At 49.2% G+C, this 19,715-nt stretch overlaps 1 protein-coding gene across 1 annotated transcript in view; it reads right to left on the reverse strand.

The window, feature by feature from the left end:
• Positions 1 to 1,809: 1,809 nt before the first annotated feature.
• The window catches only part of adam9a (ADAM metallopeptidase domain 9a), a 45,492-nt gene continuing 27,586 nt past the window's right edge, over positions 1,810 to 19,715 (reverse strand). The window contains exons 6-24 of the mRNA XM_079250992.1: positions 18,264 to 18,465; positions 15,254 to 15,319; positions 15,099 to 15,170; positions 14,842 to 15,011; positions 14,158 to 14,239; positions 13,946 to 14,079; positions 13,701 to 13,872; positions 13,521 to 13,613; positions 13,289 to 13,393; positions 11,614 to 11,704; positions 11,419 to 11,524; positions 9,279 to 9,462; positions 9,119 to 9,199; positions 8,898 to 9,003; positions 8,679 to 8,826; positions 7,608 to 7,710; positions 5,164 to 5,193; positions 5,013 to 5,071; positions 1,810 to 4,939 (exon numbers count right to left, since the gene is read on the reverse strand). Of these exons, the coding sequence (XP_079107118.1) occupies positions 4,870 to 4,939; positions 5,013 to 5,071; positions 5,164 to 5,193; positions 7,608 to 7,710; positions 8,679 to 8,826; positions 8,898 to 9,003; positions 9,119 to 9,199; positions 9,279 to 9,462; positions 11,419 to 11,524; positions 11,614 to 11,704; positions 13,289 to 13,393; positions 13,521 to 13,613; positions 13,701 to 13,872; positions 13,946 to 14,079; positions 14,158 to 14,239; positions 14,842 to 15,011; positions 15,099 to 15,170; positions 15,254 to 15,319; positions 18,264 to 18,465 (2,074 nt within the window). The 3' untranslated portion in view covers positions 1,810 to 4,869. The remainder of the gene's footprint in view (positions 4,940 to 5,012; positions 5,072 to 5,163; positions 5,194 to 7,607; positions 7,711 to 8,678; positions 8,827 to 8,897; positions 9,004 to 9,118; positions 9,200 to 9,278; positions 9,463 to 11,418; positions 11,525 to 11,613; positions 11,705 to 13,288; positions 13,394 to 13,520; positions 13,614 to 13,700; positions 13,873 to 13,945; positions 14,080 to 14,157; positions 14,240 to 14,841; positions 15,012 to 15,098; positions 15,171 to 15,253; positions 15,320 to 18,263; positions 18,466 to 19,715) is intronic.

Raw genomic sequence — 19,715 nt, forward strand, 5'->3', positions numbered from 1 at the left:
GTGCCTGCACGTTGGGGTTTACCCCGGTGGATGAAAGGGTAGTTTCCCTCCATTTTCGGGTGGGGGGATGGGTCCTGACTGTTGTCTGTGCTTATGCACCGAACAGCAGTTCAGAATACCCACCCTTTCTGGAGTCCTTGGAGGGAGTGTTGGAGGGTGCTCCTTCTGGCCACTCCATTGTTCTGCTGAGGGAAGGGGAGTGATTGGGAGGCATGGTTCCCCGCCACCCCAAACCCAAATGGTGTTTTGTTGTTGGACTTCTGTGCTAGTCATGGATTGTCCACAACGAACACAATGTTCCAACATAAGAGTGTCCATATGTACACCTGGCATCAGGATTCCCTGGGCCGCAGTTCGATGATCGATTTTGTAGTCGTATCGTCGGACCTGCGGCCACATGCCTTGGACATTCGGCTGAAGAGGGGGGCGGAGCTTCAACTGATCACCACCTGGTGGTGAGTTGGCTCAGATGGTGGGGGAGGAAGCCGGTCAGATCTGGCAGGCCCAAATGTGTTGTAAGGGTCTGCTGGGAACGTCTAACTGAGTCCCCTGTCAGAGCGAGCTTCAACTCCCGCCTTCAGCAGAGCTTCAAACATGTCCCGAGTGAGGCGGGGGACATTGAGTCCGAATGGGCTGTGTTCCGTGCCTCTATTGCTGAGGCGGCCAGCCGGAGCTGTGGCTGCAAGGTCGTTGGTGCCTGTCGTGGCGGTAATCCCAGGACTCGTTGGTGGACACCAGCAGTGAGGGATGCTGTCAAGCTGAAGAAGGAGTCCTATCGGGCCTTCTTGGCCATGGAGAAAGACTTCCGGAAGGCTTCGAGGCGATTCTGGTCCACCATCCGGCGGTTCAGGAGGAGGAAGCAGTGCTCCGTCAACACTGTGTACAGCGGAGATGGGGAGCTGCAGACCTCAACTCAGGACGTTGTGGGTCGGTGGAGGGAATACTTCGAAGACCTCCTCAATCCTACCAACACATCATCCGATGAGGAAGCAGAGCTGGGGGTCTCAGGGGTGGACTCTCCTATCTCTGGGGCTGAAGACGCTGAGGTGGTCAAAAAGCTCCTGCAATGAGTTTCCTCCGCAGGGTGGCCGGGCTCTCCCTTAGAGATAGGGTGAGGAGCTCGGTCATCCGGGAGGAGATCAGAGTAGAGCCGGTGCTCCTCCGCATCGAGAGGAACCAGTTGAGGTGGCTCGGGCATCTGGTCAGGATGCCTCCTGGACTTCCCTGGCGAGGTGTTCCAGGCACATCCCTCTGGGAGGAGACCCCGGGGAAGACCCAGGACACGCTGGAGGGATTATATCTCTCGGCTGGCCTGGGAACGCCTCGGGATCCCCCCCGCAGAGTTGGCAAATGTGGCTGGGGAGAGGGAAGTCTGGGTATTCCTGCTTAGGCTGCTGCCCCCGCGACCCAACCCCGGATAAGTGGTAGAAGATGGATGGATGGACAAAATGCCTATTTTCCGTTTCAAAATTTCATGTTTAAAAGATCCAAAATATTTCTAAAAACGGTAAAGTGAAAAAATTTTAAAATGTGCTCTTCTGTCCATAAAAACAAGAAAAATAATGACTAAATAGGAAATACAAATTAATTTTATGCAGATTTATATTCTTCATAGTTCAGTTTATTATATATAATGCTATGAATTACAATATTTTTTAAAGTAGTGTTGATCAATGGTTCTCTGACTGTTTTTTCTTTGGACATTTTCTAATTTCCATCCTTTTTTCAGTCCAGGCCAGTTTCAGAAGTATTTTTTCCTTTGTTAAGTCATTTGAATTATGAAATCAGAAAAAAAACATCTCAGGAGACTGAACCAGTGTTGTGTCGTAAAGCTATAGACAAGAAGCAGCCGTTCTGAAAGAAGGCAGGCTGTACTGAAAAAGACAAAGAAAATAAAATTTTCTTAAATCGTTCCTGATGAGGACTACATTTGCTTCTGTCTCATAAAAACAAAATTACCAATTGTAAATAAAAATTTGAGCATTTGGTTTGGCGTGGATTCTGTCTTTATTGATTCTAACACAATCACAGTCAGTTTGAATAAACTTTATTAAATTACCATGTGATGTTGAAGAAGTGCCCAGAGTTTGGTCTTCCAGGCAAGGTTTTTATAGCAGGCAGCACCTGAACGCAGCATACGTTTGGGCCGTGCATCTTTATTGTTGCCATAACAACGTGAAACTGTTCCTGTGCAGCACGCCGGAAGCCTTTTACTGTCCATAATTTCATGTCAGAGATCTGTGTTGTCTGAAAGTTGCTTTCATAGTGACACACACAGAAAATTATCTGCAGAATACACACACACACACACACACACACACACACACACACAATTACATCAGAAAAAACAAAATATCCTATATAAAATCATTTCTGTAACAAAGAGGGTGACGAGGCTGCGTTGCTAAAGTGAACTCATACAGTCTGCATCCTTGTGTCTTAAACAGGTTCTTTTGCCCTGAGTTTTACCTCACAGGCTCCCCACTAACCCTAACGTCATAGCAGGCTAATCGTGTTATTGGAAGAGGCAGCGTGAAATACTGCAGCACTGTTATGTAAATTTACTTCAAATGAAAATGAAATACTGGCTGTGGTTGGTTGATATCATCCAGCCAAGTCAATTTTCTGCTTCCCATTTTAATCTGTTCCTTACATCGTCATTTCTTGGAGTTATTTAATTTGGGCAAATAATGAGGAAGTGGATGAAACAGAAACTTAAACCTGGACTGTGTTCAGGTTGGGAGGAACCAGGCCTGAACTCTCCTGTTGGTTTCTGGGCTTCACTGTGACGCCAAACTGCTCTTAAATCCACACACATGCACATCCTCAAACCAGAAGCATCATCTGAAAGAACCAATCTGCTTCCAATGATCTCATGTTTGGACTCAAACCAGCGGCTTGTTAACTTGTGTCTCTGATCTCTGAAACATCTCAGCACCTCACTAAGATGTTCTCTTTGAAGGATGCTGTTGTACATCAATCAGACGCAAAAAGCTCTTACAGGATTTATGTATCAGGACACGTCTGAGATAAAATCATCTGGTCTGATCGGTTCATGAAATGAGCAATATAAACCTCATATTAACATCAGCATATTAAATATTCTTAATTTACACAGCCTGATAAGTGAGAATAAAACATTAAATATTGTTTTATGTGGATAGAAAATTTGGTGGTGTGGTGGGAGACTGAACAAAGCGGTCCTACATTCAACGCTGGTTTGAGTGTCAACATGACACCTGTACAGGACTTTCCTATTCTACCTGTAAAACGAGCTGCTGACGTCTGACTGGACCCCAGTGTCTCGGCAGCTCTCAGGCTGAGCACTCATGTCAGGAACATGATTGGTTGTTCATGAAAACGATAAAATGGCAGAAAGTTAGCCCTAAGAGAGAAGTCCCTCTGTGCAAAAAGTCCCCGAACAGTGAACTAGGAGACAACGTGCAGCCCACCAGCTAACAGAAGCTAGAACTTTGTTTTCTGGTGAGTAAAAACCCCCGCTGGGTCGGGAAACATCCCAGAAATGTTCTCTGTGATGAAACCACGCGAGGCATCCTGAATGTGTCCACAGCTGGGGACAGGAGGCGTGGACTCAGGTGATGAAGACCAAACACACCTTCACGCTGCAGCAGGGCTGCGTTACATTCCTATGACAAGGCTGAGAAGAGGGCCAGGGCAATCAGATGACACCAGTGCTTTCAAGCCCCGCCCCCTGTCAGTGCTAAGCAGCCAATCAGAGTGAGAGAGGAGTTCTGCTTCCTTATACACCTGTAGGAGCTTACAGTGCATGATTCAGGTGGTTTTAAGTAGCTACGTCTTTCACTGCCTTGTATGTCGCGTCTCTAAGACAGGAAGTTAAGTCAACCAATCAGAACGCAGGTGTGTATTATTCTGAAAAAGCAGCAGAATAACTTTCTTCAAACTTTTCTCATTCATCTCAGGTTGGTCCTTTACGTGAAGCTTCTGTTTCTTTAGGAAGTTCCCTTGTCCTGATTGGTCAGTCACTGGAGGCCACGGGGGCCGACTGCCTATGAAACGGGGAATTACAGACGACCTACAGACTCATCCCAGTACGTCTGCAGGTTTAATGCTTTTTCTAATTTAATTCTCTTTAAGAAATATCACATTTTTTTAGATAATATTTAGAAGTGATTCTGCCTGTTTTACTTAAAATGAACTTTTCTCAGATTACAGATCCGTAAATGTGATTTTTTATATTAAATCTGAACAAAAGTTAAAAGAAAATGATGAAAATTCAACACTCATACGAAAACATTGTATCAGTTTCCTTTTTAGAGTCAATCTCTGACTGACGGCAGATAACGGCGTTAACCAATCAGAAGAAAGAGGGCTCTCAGGGAGGGGGGGTCTTAAAGAGACAGGAACAGGATGAACTTTAAGGCTAGATAAAGACTTGGGGATATATGTGGACATGGAAAATACCTAAATAATGCAGATTTGCTTCAGTAGAATCCCAAAATGAAGATAAACGAAGTAGAACGGTGTGCATTTCTTTTGGGATGATTTTCTGTTTGGATGTTCTCAGAGTTGGAAATAATAACCATTAGCTACCTAGCATGCTAACTGACAGGTAGAACATTATTATCATCCAACGGCTGAAAGTATGAGTGAATGAATGTCTCTGCGTTCTGATTGGCCGGTTGTGTTACAGGTAAAGTCACCTGATGGCGTTCAGTTTGTATAAAAACACAGCAGCTGTCGCTGTTCCTGTTCATGTCTGTTCACCGATGTTTCAGTCCAGTTCGCGGTCAGTGCTGGCTCTGAGTGGGCGGAGCCTCAGCTTAAAGATGAAGAGGGGCGGGAGGTGAAGTGCTGTCGTCCAGGTGTCTTTAGGAAACTCCTGATTGGTTAAAGAGGTGGAGGTGGGGCAGGTCTTTGAGGCACCAGAGGCTGCGATGCAGGAGAAGGTTTGGGTTTTCTGAAGAAGAAATGAAAACACATGAACACCAGAAGCTCCTTCGTTTGTCTACAGCTGCTATTTGCTTTCTTACAGAGGAGGAGGAGGAGGCCGAGAAGCGAAGGCGGGAGCGGTCCTGCTCGTCTCCACCACCTGAACACACAAACAACACAACAGGACGAGTTTAGGTTGGGAGAAAACTGAAGAGGAAAGCAGAATGAAGCAGAACCGTTTGAGTGTTTTACCTCCGAGTGCGGCAGCAGCTGAACGCGATGCTTCACATGTGGAGAAAACACAAGCTGTTAATCAATAACACACACACACACCTCATACACACTGATGTGTTCACCAACCACTACACTCCATCAGCTGATCAATCAGTGATTAGCTGAATGAGGAACTGACACACTGGCAGGATAACGGAGCAATACATCACTTATTTAATCAATACTCTGTTAAAAGATTAGGGTTGCATAATATATTGATCATTAGCCATTACTGCAAAACATTTTACACTAAAGGGGGAATGAGGAGCGAAGTCCAAACAGAGGAAGAACCCAGCAAGGCCCTCTATCATGACTGTGATGTTCAATAATACTGATTACTGGATGAATAACTGATATTGTGCATCCCGACTAGAGAAATAAACCACAACAGCAGAGACACCAGAAACACACTAAACCTAATCTACTCTGTGGCTTACCGGGACCGCTTCATCATCATCATCATCAGTCTCCTGATCAGAGAGATTCATCACATTAACACCTTGCTCTAGAGGAGCTAATGAACACGCTGCTAAACCTTATCAATACCTGACAAACATCTGGTAAACCAGCTGACAAACATCTGTTAAACCAGCTGACAAACATCTGGTAAACCAGCTGACAAACATCTGGTAAACCAGCTGATACACATCTGGTAAACCAGCTGATAAACATCTGTTAAACCAGCTGACAAACATCTGGTAAACCAGCTGACGAACATCTGGTAAACCAGCTGATACACATCTGGTAAACCAGCTGACAAACATCTGGTAAACCAGCTGACGAACATCTGGTAAACCAGCTGACAAACATCTGGTAAACCAGCTGATAAACATCTGGTAAACCAGCTGACGAACATCTGGTAAACCAGCTGATACACATCTGGTAAACCAGCTGATAAACATCTGTTAAACCAGCTGACAAACATCTGGTAAACCAGCTGACAAACATCTGGTAAACCAGCTGATACACATCTGGTAAACCAGCTGATAAACATCTGTTAAACCAGCTGACAAACATCTGGTAAACCAGCTGACAAACATCTGTTAAACCAGCTGACAAACATCTGGTAAACCAGCTGACAAACATCTGTTAAACCAGCTGATAAACATCTGTTAAACCACCAGATAAACATCTGTTAAACCAGCTGACAAACATCTGGTAAACCAGCTGATACACATCTGGTAAACCAGCTGATACACATCTGGTAAACCAGCTGACAAACATCTGTTAAACCAGCTGACAAACATCTGTTAAACCAGCTGACAAACATCTGGTAAACCAGCTGATAAACATCTGGTAAACCAGCTGATAAACATCTGTTAAACCAGCTGACAAACATCTGTTAAACCAGCTGATAAACATCTGGTAAACCAGCTGATACACATCTGGTAAACCAGCTGACAAACATCTGGTAAACCAGCTGACGAACATCTGGTAAACCAGCTGACAAACATCTGGTAAACCAGCTGACAAACATCTGGTAAACCAGCTGACGAACATCTGGTAAACCAGCTGATACACATCTGGTAAACCAGCTGATAAACATCTGTTAAACCAGCTGACAAACATCTGGTAAACCAGCTGACAAACATCTGGTAAACCAGCTGACAAACATCTGGTAAACCAGCTGATACACATCTGGTAAACCAGCTGATAAACATCTGTTAAACCAGCTGACAAACATCTGGTAAACCAGCTGACAAACATCTGGTAAACCAGCTGACAAACATCTGGTAAACCAGCTGACAAACATCTGGTAAACCAGCTGATAAACATCTGTTAAACCAGCTGACAAACATCTGTTAAACCAGCTGACAAACATCTGGTAAACCAGCTGATAAACATCTGGTAAACCAGCTGATACACATCTGGTAAACCAGCTGATACACATCTGGTAAACCAGCTGATACACATCTGGTAAACCAGCTGATACACATCTGGTAAACCAGCTGATAAACATCTGGTAAACCAGCTGATAAACATCTGTTAAACCAGCTGACAAACATCTGTTAAACCAGCTGATAAACATCTGGTAAACCAGCTGATACACATCTGGTAAACCAGCTGACAAACATCTGGTAAACCAGCTGATAAACATCTGGTAAACCAGCTGATAAACATCTGTTAAACCAGCTGATACACATCTGTTAAACCAGCTGATAAACATCTGGTGAACCAGCTGATAAACATCTGGTAAACCAGCTGACGAACATCTGGTAAACCAGCTGACAAACATCTGTTAAACCAGCTGACAAACATCTGTTAAACCAGCTGACAAACATCTGGTAAACCAGCTGATACACATCTGGTAAACCAGCTGATAAACATCTGTTAAACATGTTGATAAACATCTGTTTGCAGTGAAAAAACAGCTCAACACAACAAAATGATGATGTCATGATGTCAGGAGGAAGTAAACTCACCCCATCTCTGTGCACACTTTTCTCGTTGCCGTGGGCAACAGCGGGAGGCGGTGCTCTTGGAGGTGGTCCTCTGCTGGGATTTGCTGAAGTTTCATCGTCAGCCCTGAAAACATTCAGGAGATATTTAGTCAGAGACAGAAGGGATGGACTGGTCTGTGTAAGAACACCGGAACATCACGGCAACATGCTGATCATTTTCCTTCCACATAAAATCCTGCTGACGAATAGTTCCCAAATCTTAATGTCAACATTTTCTAGTTTTTTATTATTTCGTTATAAACATCGTTATGTTTATTATCTTCCTGAGGTCACCACAAACATTCCACCTCAATACATCAGTTATTTACAATAAATAAACGTATAAGCACACAACACAGACAGCAGAGGGACACTTCCTGAAAAATACCATTGACAACACTGCAGCTGGACAACAGCTCCGTCACTTCCCAAACAGAGGAATTTTATCATCACTGCCAAAATAATGTTCAGAAAAACAACCCAGTTAATTGTTCCTGCTGATCAAACTCATTTTGGCTTCTTTTAAAAACTTATCACAACCAAACAACCTGGTAAAGCCTTCGTCTGCCTTGTGTAAGGACTCTCTGTCTGAGAGGAATTGTCCAATCATCCTGGTGTTCTGGCTAAAACTTTTTATTAAATATCTCAGTGAAGGTTGTCTCCTACATTCTACACTTCAGCATGACAGATGATGATTTATCACACCGTCTGAGAAGGACACTGAAGACCTAGTCGAGCAGCTTTGGTCTGAGCAACCTGCAGCCTGACCAGCTGCACTGGACCAGATTACAGAACAGTAGTGTGTATACGACAAAACGAGTGGCTGCACGGCGGTTTGTATGTTCGTAGCTAAACTGGAATTAATGGCAAGACTAATGCATGTTTAAATAATTTAATTAAACGATCATAGCTGATAGCCGTACCTTGTCTCATTCTCTGGACTATCTGGTCTATTTGACGGTTCAGACATGATGTACAGTTACGCCCCCATAAAATCACTGCATCACCCTTAGTTAACCACAGGATCCTACGTGTTGTCATGGCAACACTCACTGGTATCCCTGTGACCTCTTCCTGCGGCTCAGCCCGAGCCGTCGCTGCAGCTCGTTCCTGTGCAGGAAAACAAACGCACCCAGAGCGAGCAGAGGAAGAACGAGGAAGAAGAAGACGAGCAGCCCGTCCCTGAGAGACGTGTCCTTATCTGTGGAGGACAGACAGAGTCAACGCTGAGCTGGCAGACGCAGGTGTCCCAGGTGGGTCTGAGGGTGTTACCATTCCAGGTGGGTCCGCTGTCTACGCTGCCTCCATAACCCGAGAACTGGCAGAAAGGCGGATCCCAGCCGTCCTCACAGTGACAGTTCCTGTTGCTGTTGCACACCTGCAGTCATGACACACACACACACACACACACACACACACACACACACACAGATCAGTTGGTGGTCATGTGACGCAGCTGATGTCCAGGTAGATGGGCAGCTAGTGTTTCTCACCCCGTGTCCATTACATTTCTTCTCCGCATCACAGTCGTAGCCGAGAACGTCAGCGCTGCGACACTCAAAGTTCATACACACCTGAACACACAACAGAAGAAGAAAGCACGAGTTCGCATCACCTGCTCTTCCTCCTCTCCTAACCCCAACCCTTCCTCACCTTGTTGTCTCCACACTTGGTCCCTTCGTTCACCATCCCTGGGTCGGGGACATCAGTCCCCAGCATGAAGTCCACTCCGTAGCATTTGGCGCCGCCAATTGGCGTGGTGATGATGGACGGTTTGATGCCAAAGACCGTCACCGTCTGAACGTTAGTGCACTGCAGCTTCCCACACAAAGCGTTTCTATGGAGACGGGCACAAACATCAGTTTGTCTGTAGAATGATGTTAGTTATGTTTATAGTGGTGAGATGGATTTCTATCATATAAAAGATGGGCGGAGCCTCCGTGACGTCACTCGTAGGTTTCTGAAGAGCTGAATTGAAGCTCGGTGGGCGGTTCCTACCATCGCCATCTTGGCAGGGGCATGCGTGTCGTCTCACCCAGAAAATACAAATATGATCAAAGAGGTGGAGCTGAGAGTGGGGCTGTGAGCGTCATGGTGGATGATTGACATCGAGCAAACTCCAAGCTTTCTGTAGCTAAGAGCTAACTGAGCTAACCCGGAGATAACAGGAGCTAACCAGCTAACGGAGGTAAGCGGGCTAAAGCTAAGTCACATTGTTAACCGGCTAAAAACTGCGGTTGTTCTACGTTCTTCTGACTTGAAGCGGGAGATTGGGTACCTGTCAATAAAAAGGACACGCCCCTAAATATGCCGAACTTCGAGATTAAATTACTTTTAAACGGGTGAGTTAGAAAAAAATTCACTCCCCCCACAGTTGTCATGAAGGTAAACCTGACCTATTAAACCTAAAATGGATTTTTGCACCAGGCTGTAAACATGTTTATTTCTGCTGTAAACATGTTTATTTCTGCTGTAAACATGTTTATTCCTGCTGTGAAGTTGGTCTTTTTAACATGGGAGTCTATGGGGATTCGCTCTGTTTTGCAGCCTCTAGTGGATGAAGGGGGAACTGCAGTTTTATGCACTTCCACATAGGCTTCACCTTTAACCACCGGAGGTTGCCGCGTGAATGAGGCGAACGTCTACGTAATCAGCGGTCTCTGCCGTCATATGGTCTCTTCTTTGTGTGGAGAAATGATCAGAAGCTCTAAGTGGACAGCGATGTTCACTTGGAGCCTCCAAACTCTGGAGGTTGCCACTTGATTTCTTTACACCTAAATCTGATTTACTATCAAAATATATAAAAAAAAATAAAGATAAACAATATAAAAAAATTAAATCTAAATTTAAAAAATTAAACTTGAAAAAAAAATTAAAACTGAAAAAATAAATAAATAAATAAAAATATGAAAATAAAATACAAAAAACCCCATAAAATCATATTAAATTACCATAAATAGCAAATGGAATGGACTTGTACTTCTATAGCGCTTTTCTAGTCATGCAGACCACTCAAAGCGCTTTACACTACTTGTCACATTCACCCATTCACACACACACTCACACCCAGATAGGTAAATCGGGGGCAGCTTGGGGTTCAGTGTCTTGCCCTAGGACACTTCAGCATTTTAGTCAGGGAAGCCTGGAATCGATCCTTCAACTGGAAAGTAGGGGGATCAATTCCAGGCTCGACCGCTCTTCCTCCTGAGCTACAGCCGCCAAGTAATAAATGATAAATAAAATTTAAATGAACAAAAAAATATCATAAAATGAAGTAGAATAAAAAATGAAAAAAAAAAAATCTAAATACAATTAACACAATAAAAACAAACTTAATAGAATAAAATCCTGATAAAAAATAAAATACATTTTAAATAAAATAAAATAGAACAATAGTGAATAAAATGTTGAATAAAAATATTTAATAAAAAATTAAATTAAATTTAAACTACAATAAAAAAAACTATGCAAATAAAATAAAATAAAATAGAACAATTTAATTTAAAATATAATTGATGGAAAAACAAAAAGAAAAGCTATTAAGAAATGGGTTAAATAATTAAACATTAATAATAATGCCAAGAATACAAATTGATCTGATTTGTTTAGTATGGTTAAAATATCACTTATAGTAGCCAAACTGTTGTTACTGGAAGGAAGGATTTACAGAAGGTAAAATATTTTTGACAGATTGTATTAATCATGTGAATGTGAAATTCTGAAAATACATTTAGAGAAGTGAAGAACTGCTTTGGTCCGTCACATCAGATACGTCATCGTGTGTGTATTTTACCTGCTTTCACACTTCTTGTAGCCGTAGGTGGAGTAGCCACAGTTTCCAAAGCGATCTCCATTACTGTTGACGTCTTTGAAACAGATTTCAGGAGCTGACTTCGCCTCTGAATGAGGAGGAGACGAGAAGAGAAGACACCGGTAAGAGACAGACAACCTGGAAAAGGTGGATGCAGCAACAGGTGGAGCTACGTACTGGACCCAAAGAGAGCCTGACACTGTCTGTCATGGAGCTGACACTTCCCGTTATAACAGTAGGCCTGCTGGTTCCTGCAGGGCTGCCCGTTCTGCAACACAGATCAGAGGTGTGACGGGACAGCGAGGACAGCGAGGACGGCGAGGTAGGCGAGGACGGCGAGGACAGCGAGGACAGCGAGGACGGCGAGGTAGGCGAGGACGGCGAGGACGGCGAGGTAGGCGAGGACGGCGAGGACGGCGAGGACGGCGAGGTCGGCGAGGACGGCGAGGACGGCGAGGACGGCGAGGACGGCGAGGTAGGCGAGGTAGGCGAGGACGGCGAGGACGGCGAGGTCGGCGAGGTCGGCGAGGACGGCGAGGACGGCGAGGACGGCGAGGACGGCGAGGCCGGCGAGGACGGCGAGGACGGCGAGGTCGGCGAGGTCGGCGAGGACGGCGAGGACGGCGAGGACGGCGAGGTCGGCGAGGACGGCGAGGTAGGCGAGGACGGCGAGGACGGCGAGGACGGCGAGGTAGGCGAGGACGGCGAGGTGGGCGAGGTAGGCGAGGACGGCGAGGAGGGCGAGGACGGCGAGGAGGGCGAGGCCGGCGAGGACGGCGAGGACGGCGAGGTCGGCGAGGACGGCGAGGACGGCGAGGTCGGCGAGGACGGCGAGGTAGGCGAGGACGGCGAGGACGGCGAGGACGGCGAGGTAGGCGAGGACGGTGAGGACGGCGAGGTAGGCGAGGACGGCGAGGACGGCGAGGTAGGCGAGGACGGCGAGGACGGCGAGGTAGGCGAGGACGGCGAGGACGGCGAGGACGGCGAGGTAGGCGAGGACGGCGAGGACGGCGAGGTAGGCGAGGACGGCGAGGTGGGCGAGGACGGCGAGGACGGCTAGGACGGCGAGGACGGCGAGGTAGGCGAGGACGGCGAGGACGGCGAGGACGGCGAGGCCGGCGAGGACGGCGAGGACGGCGAGGTCGGCGAGGTCGGCGAGGACGGCGAGGACGGCGAGGTCGGCGAGGACGGCGAGGACGGCGAGGACGGCGAGGACGGCGAGGTCGGCGAGGACGGCGAGGTGGGCGAGGAGGGCGAGGACGGCGAGGACGGCGAGGACGGCGAGGTAGGCGAGGACGGCGAGGACGGCGAGGTAGGCGAGGACGGCGAGGACGGCGAGGTAGGCGAGGACGGCGAGGACGGCGAGGTAGGCGAGGACGGCGAGGACGGCGAGGACGGCGAGGTAGGCGAGGACGGCGAGGACGGCGAGGTAGGCGAGGACGGCGAGGTGGGCGAGGACGGCGAGGACGGCGAGGACGGCTAGGACGGCGAGGACGGCGAGGTAGGCGAGGACGGCGAGGACGGCTAGGACGGCGAGGACGGCGAGGACGGCGAGGTAGGCGAGGACGGCTAGGACGGCTAGGATGGTGAGGACGGCGAGGTAGGCGAGGACGGCGAGGAGGGCGAGGTAGGCGAGGACGGCGAGGAGGGCGAGGACGGCGAGGAGGGCGAGGACGGCGAGGAGGGCGAGGAGGGCGAGGACGGCGAGGAGGGCGAGGACGGCGAGGACGGCGAGGACGGCGAGGACGGTGAGGACGGCGAGGACGGCGAGGATGGCGAGGACGGCGAGGACGGCGAGGACAGCGAGGACACCCCCCCAGTAGACGTTACGTCCTCCTGCTTCAGGTCTCACCTGGATGAAGACGTCGCTCTGACAAAAGGATGAGGATCCGTTGCAGAACTCTGGGAGATCGCATTCGTCTTTACTGGCCCGACACTTGGTTCCTCCTGGGAGATACTATACACACACACACACACACACACACACACACACACACACACACACACACACACACACACACACACACACCACTGAGTCTCCACGTCTGCCTGACGTCTGGAGCACAATCAGCTGATGCCTTTACCTGACAGTTGTAGCAGCACTCTCCATACGCACACTGAGCTCCAGACTTCAGTTTGCAGGTCTTATATTCACAGCAGGGGTCCGCCTCACACTCCTACACACACACATTCAGACATTAAACTGCTTCCATCCCCCAGAGCATCATGGGAACTGGAGTTCATGCTGAAAGCTGCTCTACAACCTTCTCTGATCCACAGTCACAGTCCTCTCCGACGTCCACCAGCCTGTTTCCACAGTAGGGGGCGCTGTAGGCCTCGTCGGGCCGAGGGACGTTCAGCAGACACGTCCCTCCCGTCAGCAGGATCATCTTTTCCAGGTCGTCGGCGCTGCAGCTGCTGAAGTTTCTGGAGCCTCTGCAGAGAGGACGAAGCATTGGATGAAAGAGCGCTAGCGCACCACGTGTGCACGGTCATGCGTGTGTCTTACGTGGCTCCAGAGTTCATGATGCAGGCGGCGGTGGGGCAGTGGCAGTGGCGCTTGTCGTCGTGGTTCATCCCCAGGTTGTGACCCAGTTCATGAGCCACGATGGAGGAGAAGGACATGGTGTTGTTGTTGGTGTACTAAGAGAAGAAGAAGAAGAGAGTTCAGCAGCTACTTCTTCTTCTCTGCTCTTTATTTTCACAGCATCGACAACGCACCGAGTTAATTCCTCCTCCGTGACTTCTGGAGCAGACGGTGGAGACAAATGCCATTCCTGCCGTTCCCCCAAAAGTCTTCTTCCTGCAGAAACACCACCATGTTCGTCACCATGACAACCATCATCACAGGCGTGTTTGCAGATAAACAACAGAAGAGAGAAAACAAAACGGGAAACTTGTTGATTAAAGAGAGACGCGTTCGTCTTGAATCTGGTGTCAGGAAGAATCGTGGCAACAAAACGCTGAAACATCTGGATAAACATCCTGATGGAACTACTTTTTACAGAAACTCATCGAACTACCTTTCAGACAAGCGAAAATGCTAACAGCTGCTGACAACGTTGAAATTCACACTAGAACTACTTTTTACAGAAGCTAACAGCTGCTAACAATGCTAAACTAGTTTCATCATCTGATAAGTTGTTTAACTTCTACTGGGAATAAAATATGACCACATGAGGTCGATAAATTCTTGAATTCTGGTTTTATTTAGAGTTGACTTGTGAAAACATTTGTGGATTCGGAGTTAGGCATCTTTATTAAACTGTATGAGACATAAATCTAACCAGTTAGCCCTCCTCCTGTCCTGCTGGGATCAACACGATCCATAACCTGAACATCTGAATCAGGTGAAAGCTGCTTCTCGGTGTGTGTCAGAGTGTGTTCTGCTGAGTGTGTACTGACAGGATGAGTTGTGCTGAGTCATGGCGGCGACGGGGAACCAGCTCCTTCTCCCTCCACTGCGTGAAGCGACTCAGCACTTCTCCGGCTGCTCCGTCGGTGCTGATCAGGTTCTGATGGGTCCAGATCTCGAGACCAACGAGGACCATCCGAACATTGAGCTGCATGTAGATCTGTACAAACACACACCTGTTGGATCTGCAGCCGTGTGTGTGTGTGTGTGTGTGTGTGTGTGTGTGTGTGTGTGTGTGTGCTCTTACACTGTCGACAAAGTTGGCCAGCTGGACCATCTCCTCCCTCACTGCCGTCTCGTTCCGTTCCATGTAGTTAAACTGGAGACGGAAATAAGAGGCTACGTTAGCATAGCGCTGCACAGGCTGAGTGAGCGGAGGGAAAGTGTGTGTTCGTGTCTCACTCTGTCATTGTCCACCACCAGCAGCAGCTCCACGTAGTGGGTCTTATGGAGCACAGCTCGCTTCATCTGCAACACAAACCAACCAATGAGAGTGCAGGATTCCTGACGTAATCTGGAGCTGTGCGGTCGCTTTGTCTCATTACGCTTCATGTAGCGTCCCGCTGGATCGTTACGCTTCATGTGGCGTCCCGCTGGATCGCTACGCTTCATGTAGCGTCCCGCTGGATCGCTACGCTTCATGTAGCGTCCCGCTGGATCGTTACGCTTCATGTAGCGTCCCGCTGGATCGTTACGCTTCATGTGGCGTCCCGCTGGATCGCTACGCTTCATGTAGCGTCCCGCTGGATCGTTACGCTTCATGTAGCGTCCCGCTGGATCGTTACGCTTCATGTGGCGTCCCGCTGGATCGCTACGCTTCATGTAGCGTCCCGCTGGATCGCTACGCTTCATGTAGCGTCCCGCTGGATCGTTACGCTTCATGTGGCGTCCCGCTGGATCGTTACGCTTCATGTAGCGTCCCGCTGGATCGTTACGCTTCATGTAGCGTCCCGCTGGATCGCTACGCTTCATGTGGCGTCCCGCTGGATCGCTACGCTTCATGTGGCGTCCCGCTGGATCGCTACGCTTCATGTAGCGTCCCGCTGGATCGCTACGCTTCATGTGGCGTCCCGCTGGATCGTTACGCTTCATGTAGCGTCCCGCTGGATCGTTACGCTTCATGTGGCGTCCCGCTGGATCGTTACGCTTCATGTAGCGTCCCGCTGGATCGTTACGCTTCATGTGGCGTCCCGCTGGATCGCTACGCTTCATGTAGCGTCCCGCTGGATCGCTACGCTTCATGTAGCGTCCCGCTGGATCGTTACGCTTCATGTAGCGTCCCGCTGGATCGTTACGCTTCATGTAGCGTCCCGCTGGATCGTTACGCTTCATGTAGCGTCCCGCTGGATCGTTACGCTTCATGTAGCGTCCCGCTGGATCGCTACGCTTCATGTAGCGTCCCGCTGGATCGTTACGCTTCATGTAGCGTCCCGCTGGATCGCTACGCTTCATGTAGCGTCCCGCTGGATCGCTACGCTTCATGTGGCGTCCCGCTGGATCGCTACGCTTCATGTAGCGTCCCGCTGGATCGCTACGCTTCATGTAGCGTCCCGCTGGATCGCTACGCTTCATGTAGCGTCCCGCTGGATCGCTACGCTTCATGTGGCGTCCCGCTGGATCGCTACGCTTCATGTGGCGTCCCGCTGGATCGTTACGCTTCATGTAGCGTCCCGCTGGATCGTTACGCTTCATGTGGCGTCCCGCTGGATCGCTACGCTTCATGTAGCGTCCCGCTGGATCGCTACGCTTCATGTAGCGTCCCGCTGGATCGCTACGCTTCATGTGGCGTCCCGCTGGATCGCTACGCTTCATGTGGCGTCCCGCTGGATCGCTACGCTTCATGTAGCGTCCCGCTGGATCGTTACGCTTCATGTGGCGTCCCGCTGGATCGTTACGCTTCATGTGGCGTCCCGCTGGATCGCTACGCTTCATGTAGCGTCCCGCTGGATCGTTACGCTTCATGTAGCGTCCCGCTGGATCGTTACGCTTCATGTGGCGTCCCGCTGGATCGTTACGCTTCATGTGGCGTCCCGCTGGATCGTTACGCTTCATGTGGCGTCCCGCTGGATCGTTACGCTTCATGTAGCGTCCCGCTGGATCGCTACGCTTCATGTGGCGTCCCGCTGGATCGTTACGCTTCATGTGGCGTCCCGCTGGATCGTTACGCTTCATGTGGCGTCCCGCTGGATCGTTACGCTTCATGTAGCGTCCCGCTGGATCGTTACGCTTCATGTGGCGTCCCGCTGGATCGTTACGCTTCATGTGGCGTCCCGCTGGATCGTTACGCTTCATGTGGCGTCCCGCTGGATCGTTACGCTTCATGTGGCGTCCCGCTGGATCGTTACGCTTCATGTAGCGTCCCGCTGGATCGTTACGCTTCATGTGGCGTCCCGCTGGATCGTTACGCTTCATGTAGCGTCCCGCTGGATCGTTACGCTTCATGTGGCGTCCCGCTGGATCGTTACGCTTCATGTAGCGTCCCGCTGGATCGTTACGCTTCATGTAGCGTCCCGCTGGATCGCTACGCTTCATGTGGCGTCCCGCTGGATCGTTACGCTTCATGTGGCGTCCCGCTGGATCGTTACGCTTCATGTGGCGTCCCGCTGGATCGCTACGCTTCATGTGGCGTCCCGCTGGATCGTTACGCTTCATGTAGCGTCCCGCTGGATCGTTACGCTTCATGTGGCGTCCCGCTGGATCGTTACGCTTCATGTGGCGTCCCGCTGGATCGTTACGCTTCATGTGGCGTCCCGCTGGATCGTTACGCTTCATGTAGCGTCCCGCTGGATCGTTACGCTTCATGTAGCGTCCCGCTGGATCGTTACGCTTCATGTAGCGTCCCGCTGGATCGTTACGCTTCATGTGGCGTCCCGCTGGATCGTTACGCTTCATGTGGCGTCCCGCTGGATCGTTACGCTTCATGTGGCGTCCCGCTGGATCGCTACGCTTCATGTAGCGTCCCGCTGGATCGTTACGCTTCATGTGGCGTCCCGCTGGATCGTTACGCTTCATGTAGCGTCCCGCTGGATCGTTACGCTTCATGTAGCGTCCCGCTGGATCGTTACGCTTCATGTGGCATCCCGCTGGATCGTTACGCTTCATGTAGCGTCCCGCTGGATCGTTACGCTTCATGTGGCGTCCCGCTGGATCGTTACGCTTCATGTAGCGTCCCGCTGGATCGTTACGCTTCATGTGGCGTCCCGCTGGATCGTTACGCTTCATGTGGCGTCCCGCTGGATTTCTGTTTCCTAGGTGACCATGTGTCACGTCTTACCTACACGGATTCATTTTTTCCTCTTTCTGGTCACATTGCGTCTCTTTTTATGCTCAGTAGTGTCTTCTCTTTTCATGTGTGTGTGTGTGTGTGTGTGTGTGTGTGTGTGTGTGTGTGTGTGTGTGTGTGTGAACACACCCTGCTGTGGTGTCGGTGGTGAACGTCCTCTGGCTCGTACTGAGCATGCTCCGTGGCGTTGTTCTGATCACGGTCATGGTGAGGCGTTCCACATCCCCGGGGCTGTGAGGTCACATCCTGTAGGCGATACACCAGATGCTGGTCGGGGGCGGATTCCAACGGTTCGATTCCGTAGCTGTCCTGAGTGAGATGTAGCACTCCTCTAAGAAAACAGAGACAGAAAAGAGACCTCAGTTCATTCATTCATTCATTTTCCAAACTCCAGGGCGGCAGTCCTCCACGTGTTGGGAGTTTCCCTGCTGCAACACAGCTGACTCACATCAGACTTGATTAGCAGACTGCTGCAGAGCCTGACATCCAGCTGCAGTAGTCTGCTGATTTATCAGCAGCTGAGTTGCAGCAGGGAAACTCCAAACACGTGTAGGACTGCGGCCCTCGACGGCCGGAGTGGCTTCGTCCGATTAAGTGTTGTGGGGAAGCTGGAGTCCATTCCAGCATCAGACCTCAGTTCAATTAAATTTCTAAGACATCGATTGACAAGAAAAGTCTTTGTAGTGTTTATTCAGAGACTAGATGGTAAATCCACCATTATTTATCACATCTTCATCACCATCACCACCATGTTGCTAAGAGACCTCTATTTCCACCTGGACATGATGATGAAGACACTTCCTGTCAGACTTTCCACCAATCAGAGAGCTTAAACTGACGGTAACGTCCAATCAGGAGCAGCCAAAGATCAACACGTGATGAGAAAAGCAGGAAAATAATGATCCTCTATGGCTGGAATAAAGCCAAGAAGACGTTTGGGATGCGGCTGAGGTGGAGGTGCTGCAGTGAGGAGAGCAGGTAGATAGTAGCAGGAAGACGTGTGGAAACATGGAAACTGTGTGTGGTGTGTGTGTGTGTGTGTGTAATGACTGTGGCATTCCAATTAGACACAGTCCTACTTAGCAACAAAGCCGTAAGCGCAGCAACAGTAATGGGATGCGGCCCTCTGCACACACACCTCAGATTAACACACAGAAAGCATCTCTTTACTGTAATATTGAACTTATATGAACTTTGTTTCCCAGTATCAAGCAGCTCCACCATTAATCCTAGAAACCATTCCCGTCAGACGTCTCTGAGGACAACTGGGACATTTGGACATGTAACCTGTCCGTTGGTCCGTTACGGCATTTTCCTGGTTGCTTTTCAGCCATTAAACTATTCCAGTCTGATCGATGGAAACATTGTGTGTGAGGATAATAACGTCCAACAGAAAGTGTGTGTGTGTGTGTGTTTCAGAGTAATTACGGAGACGTCCTGCAGCCTGAAGCAGCAGGTGGACACACACACCATCTGTCATGATGGAACAGAAACACAGCAAAGTGAGAATGTCCTTGAGAAAGTGGTGAAAAGTGTGTTTATATTTCTATAAACTCATTTTTACACACACACACGTTCTGG

This window comes from Telmatherina bonti (genome assembly GCF_933228915.1).
Source record: "Telmatherina bonti genome assembly, chromosome: 13".
NCBI lineage: Eukaryota > Metazoa > Chordata > Actinopteri > Atheriniformes > Telmatherinidae > Telmatherina > Telmatherina bonti.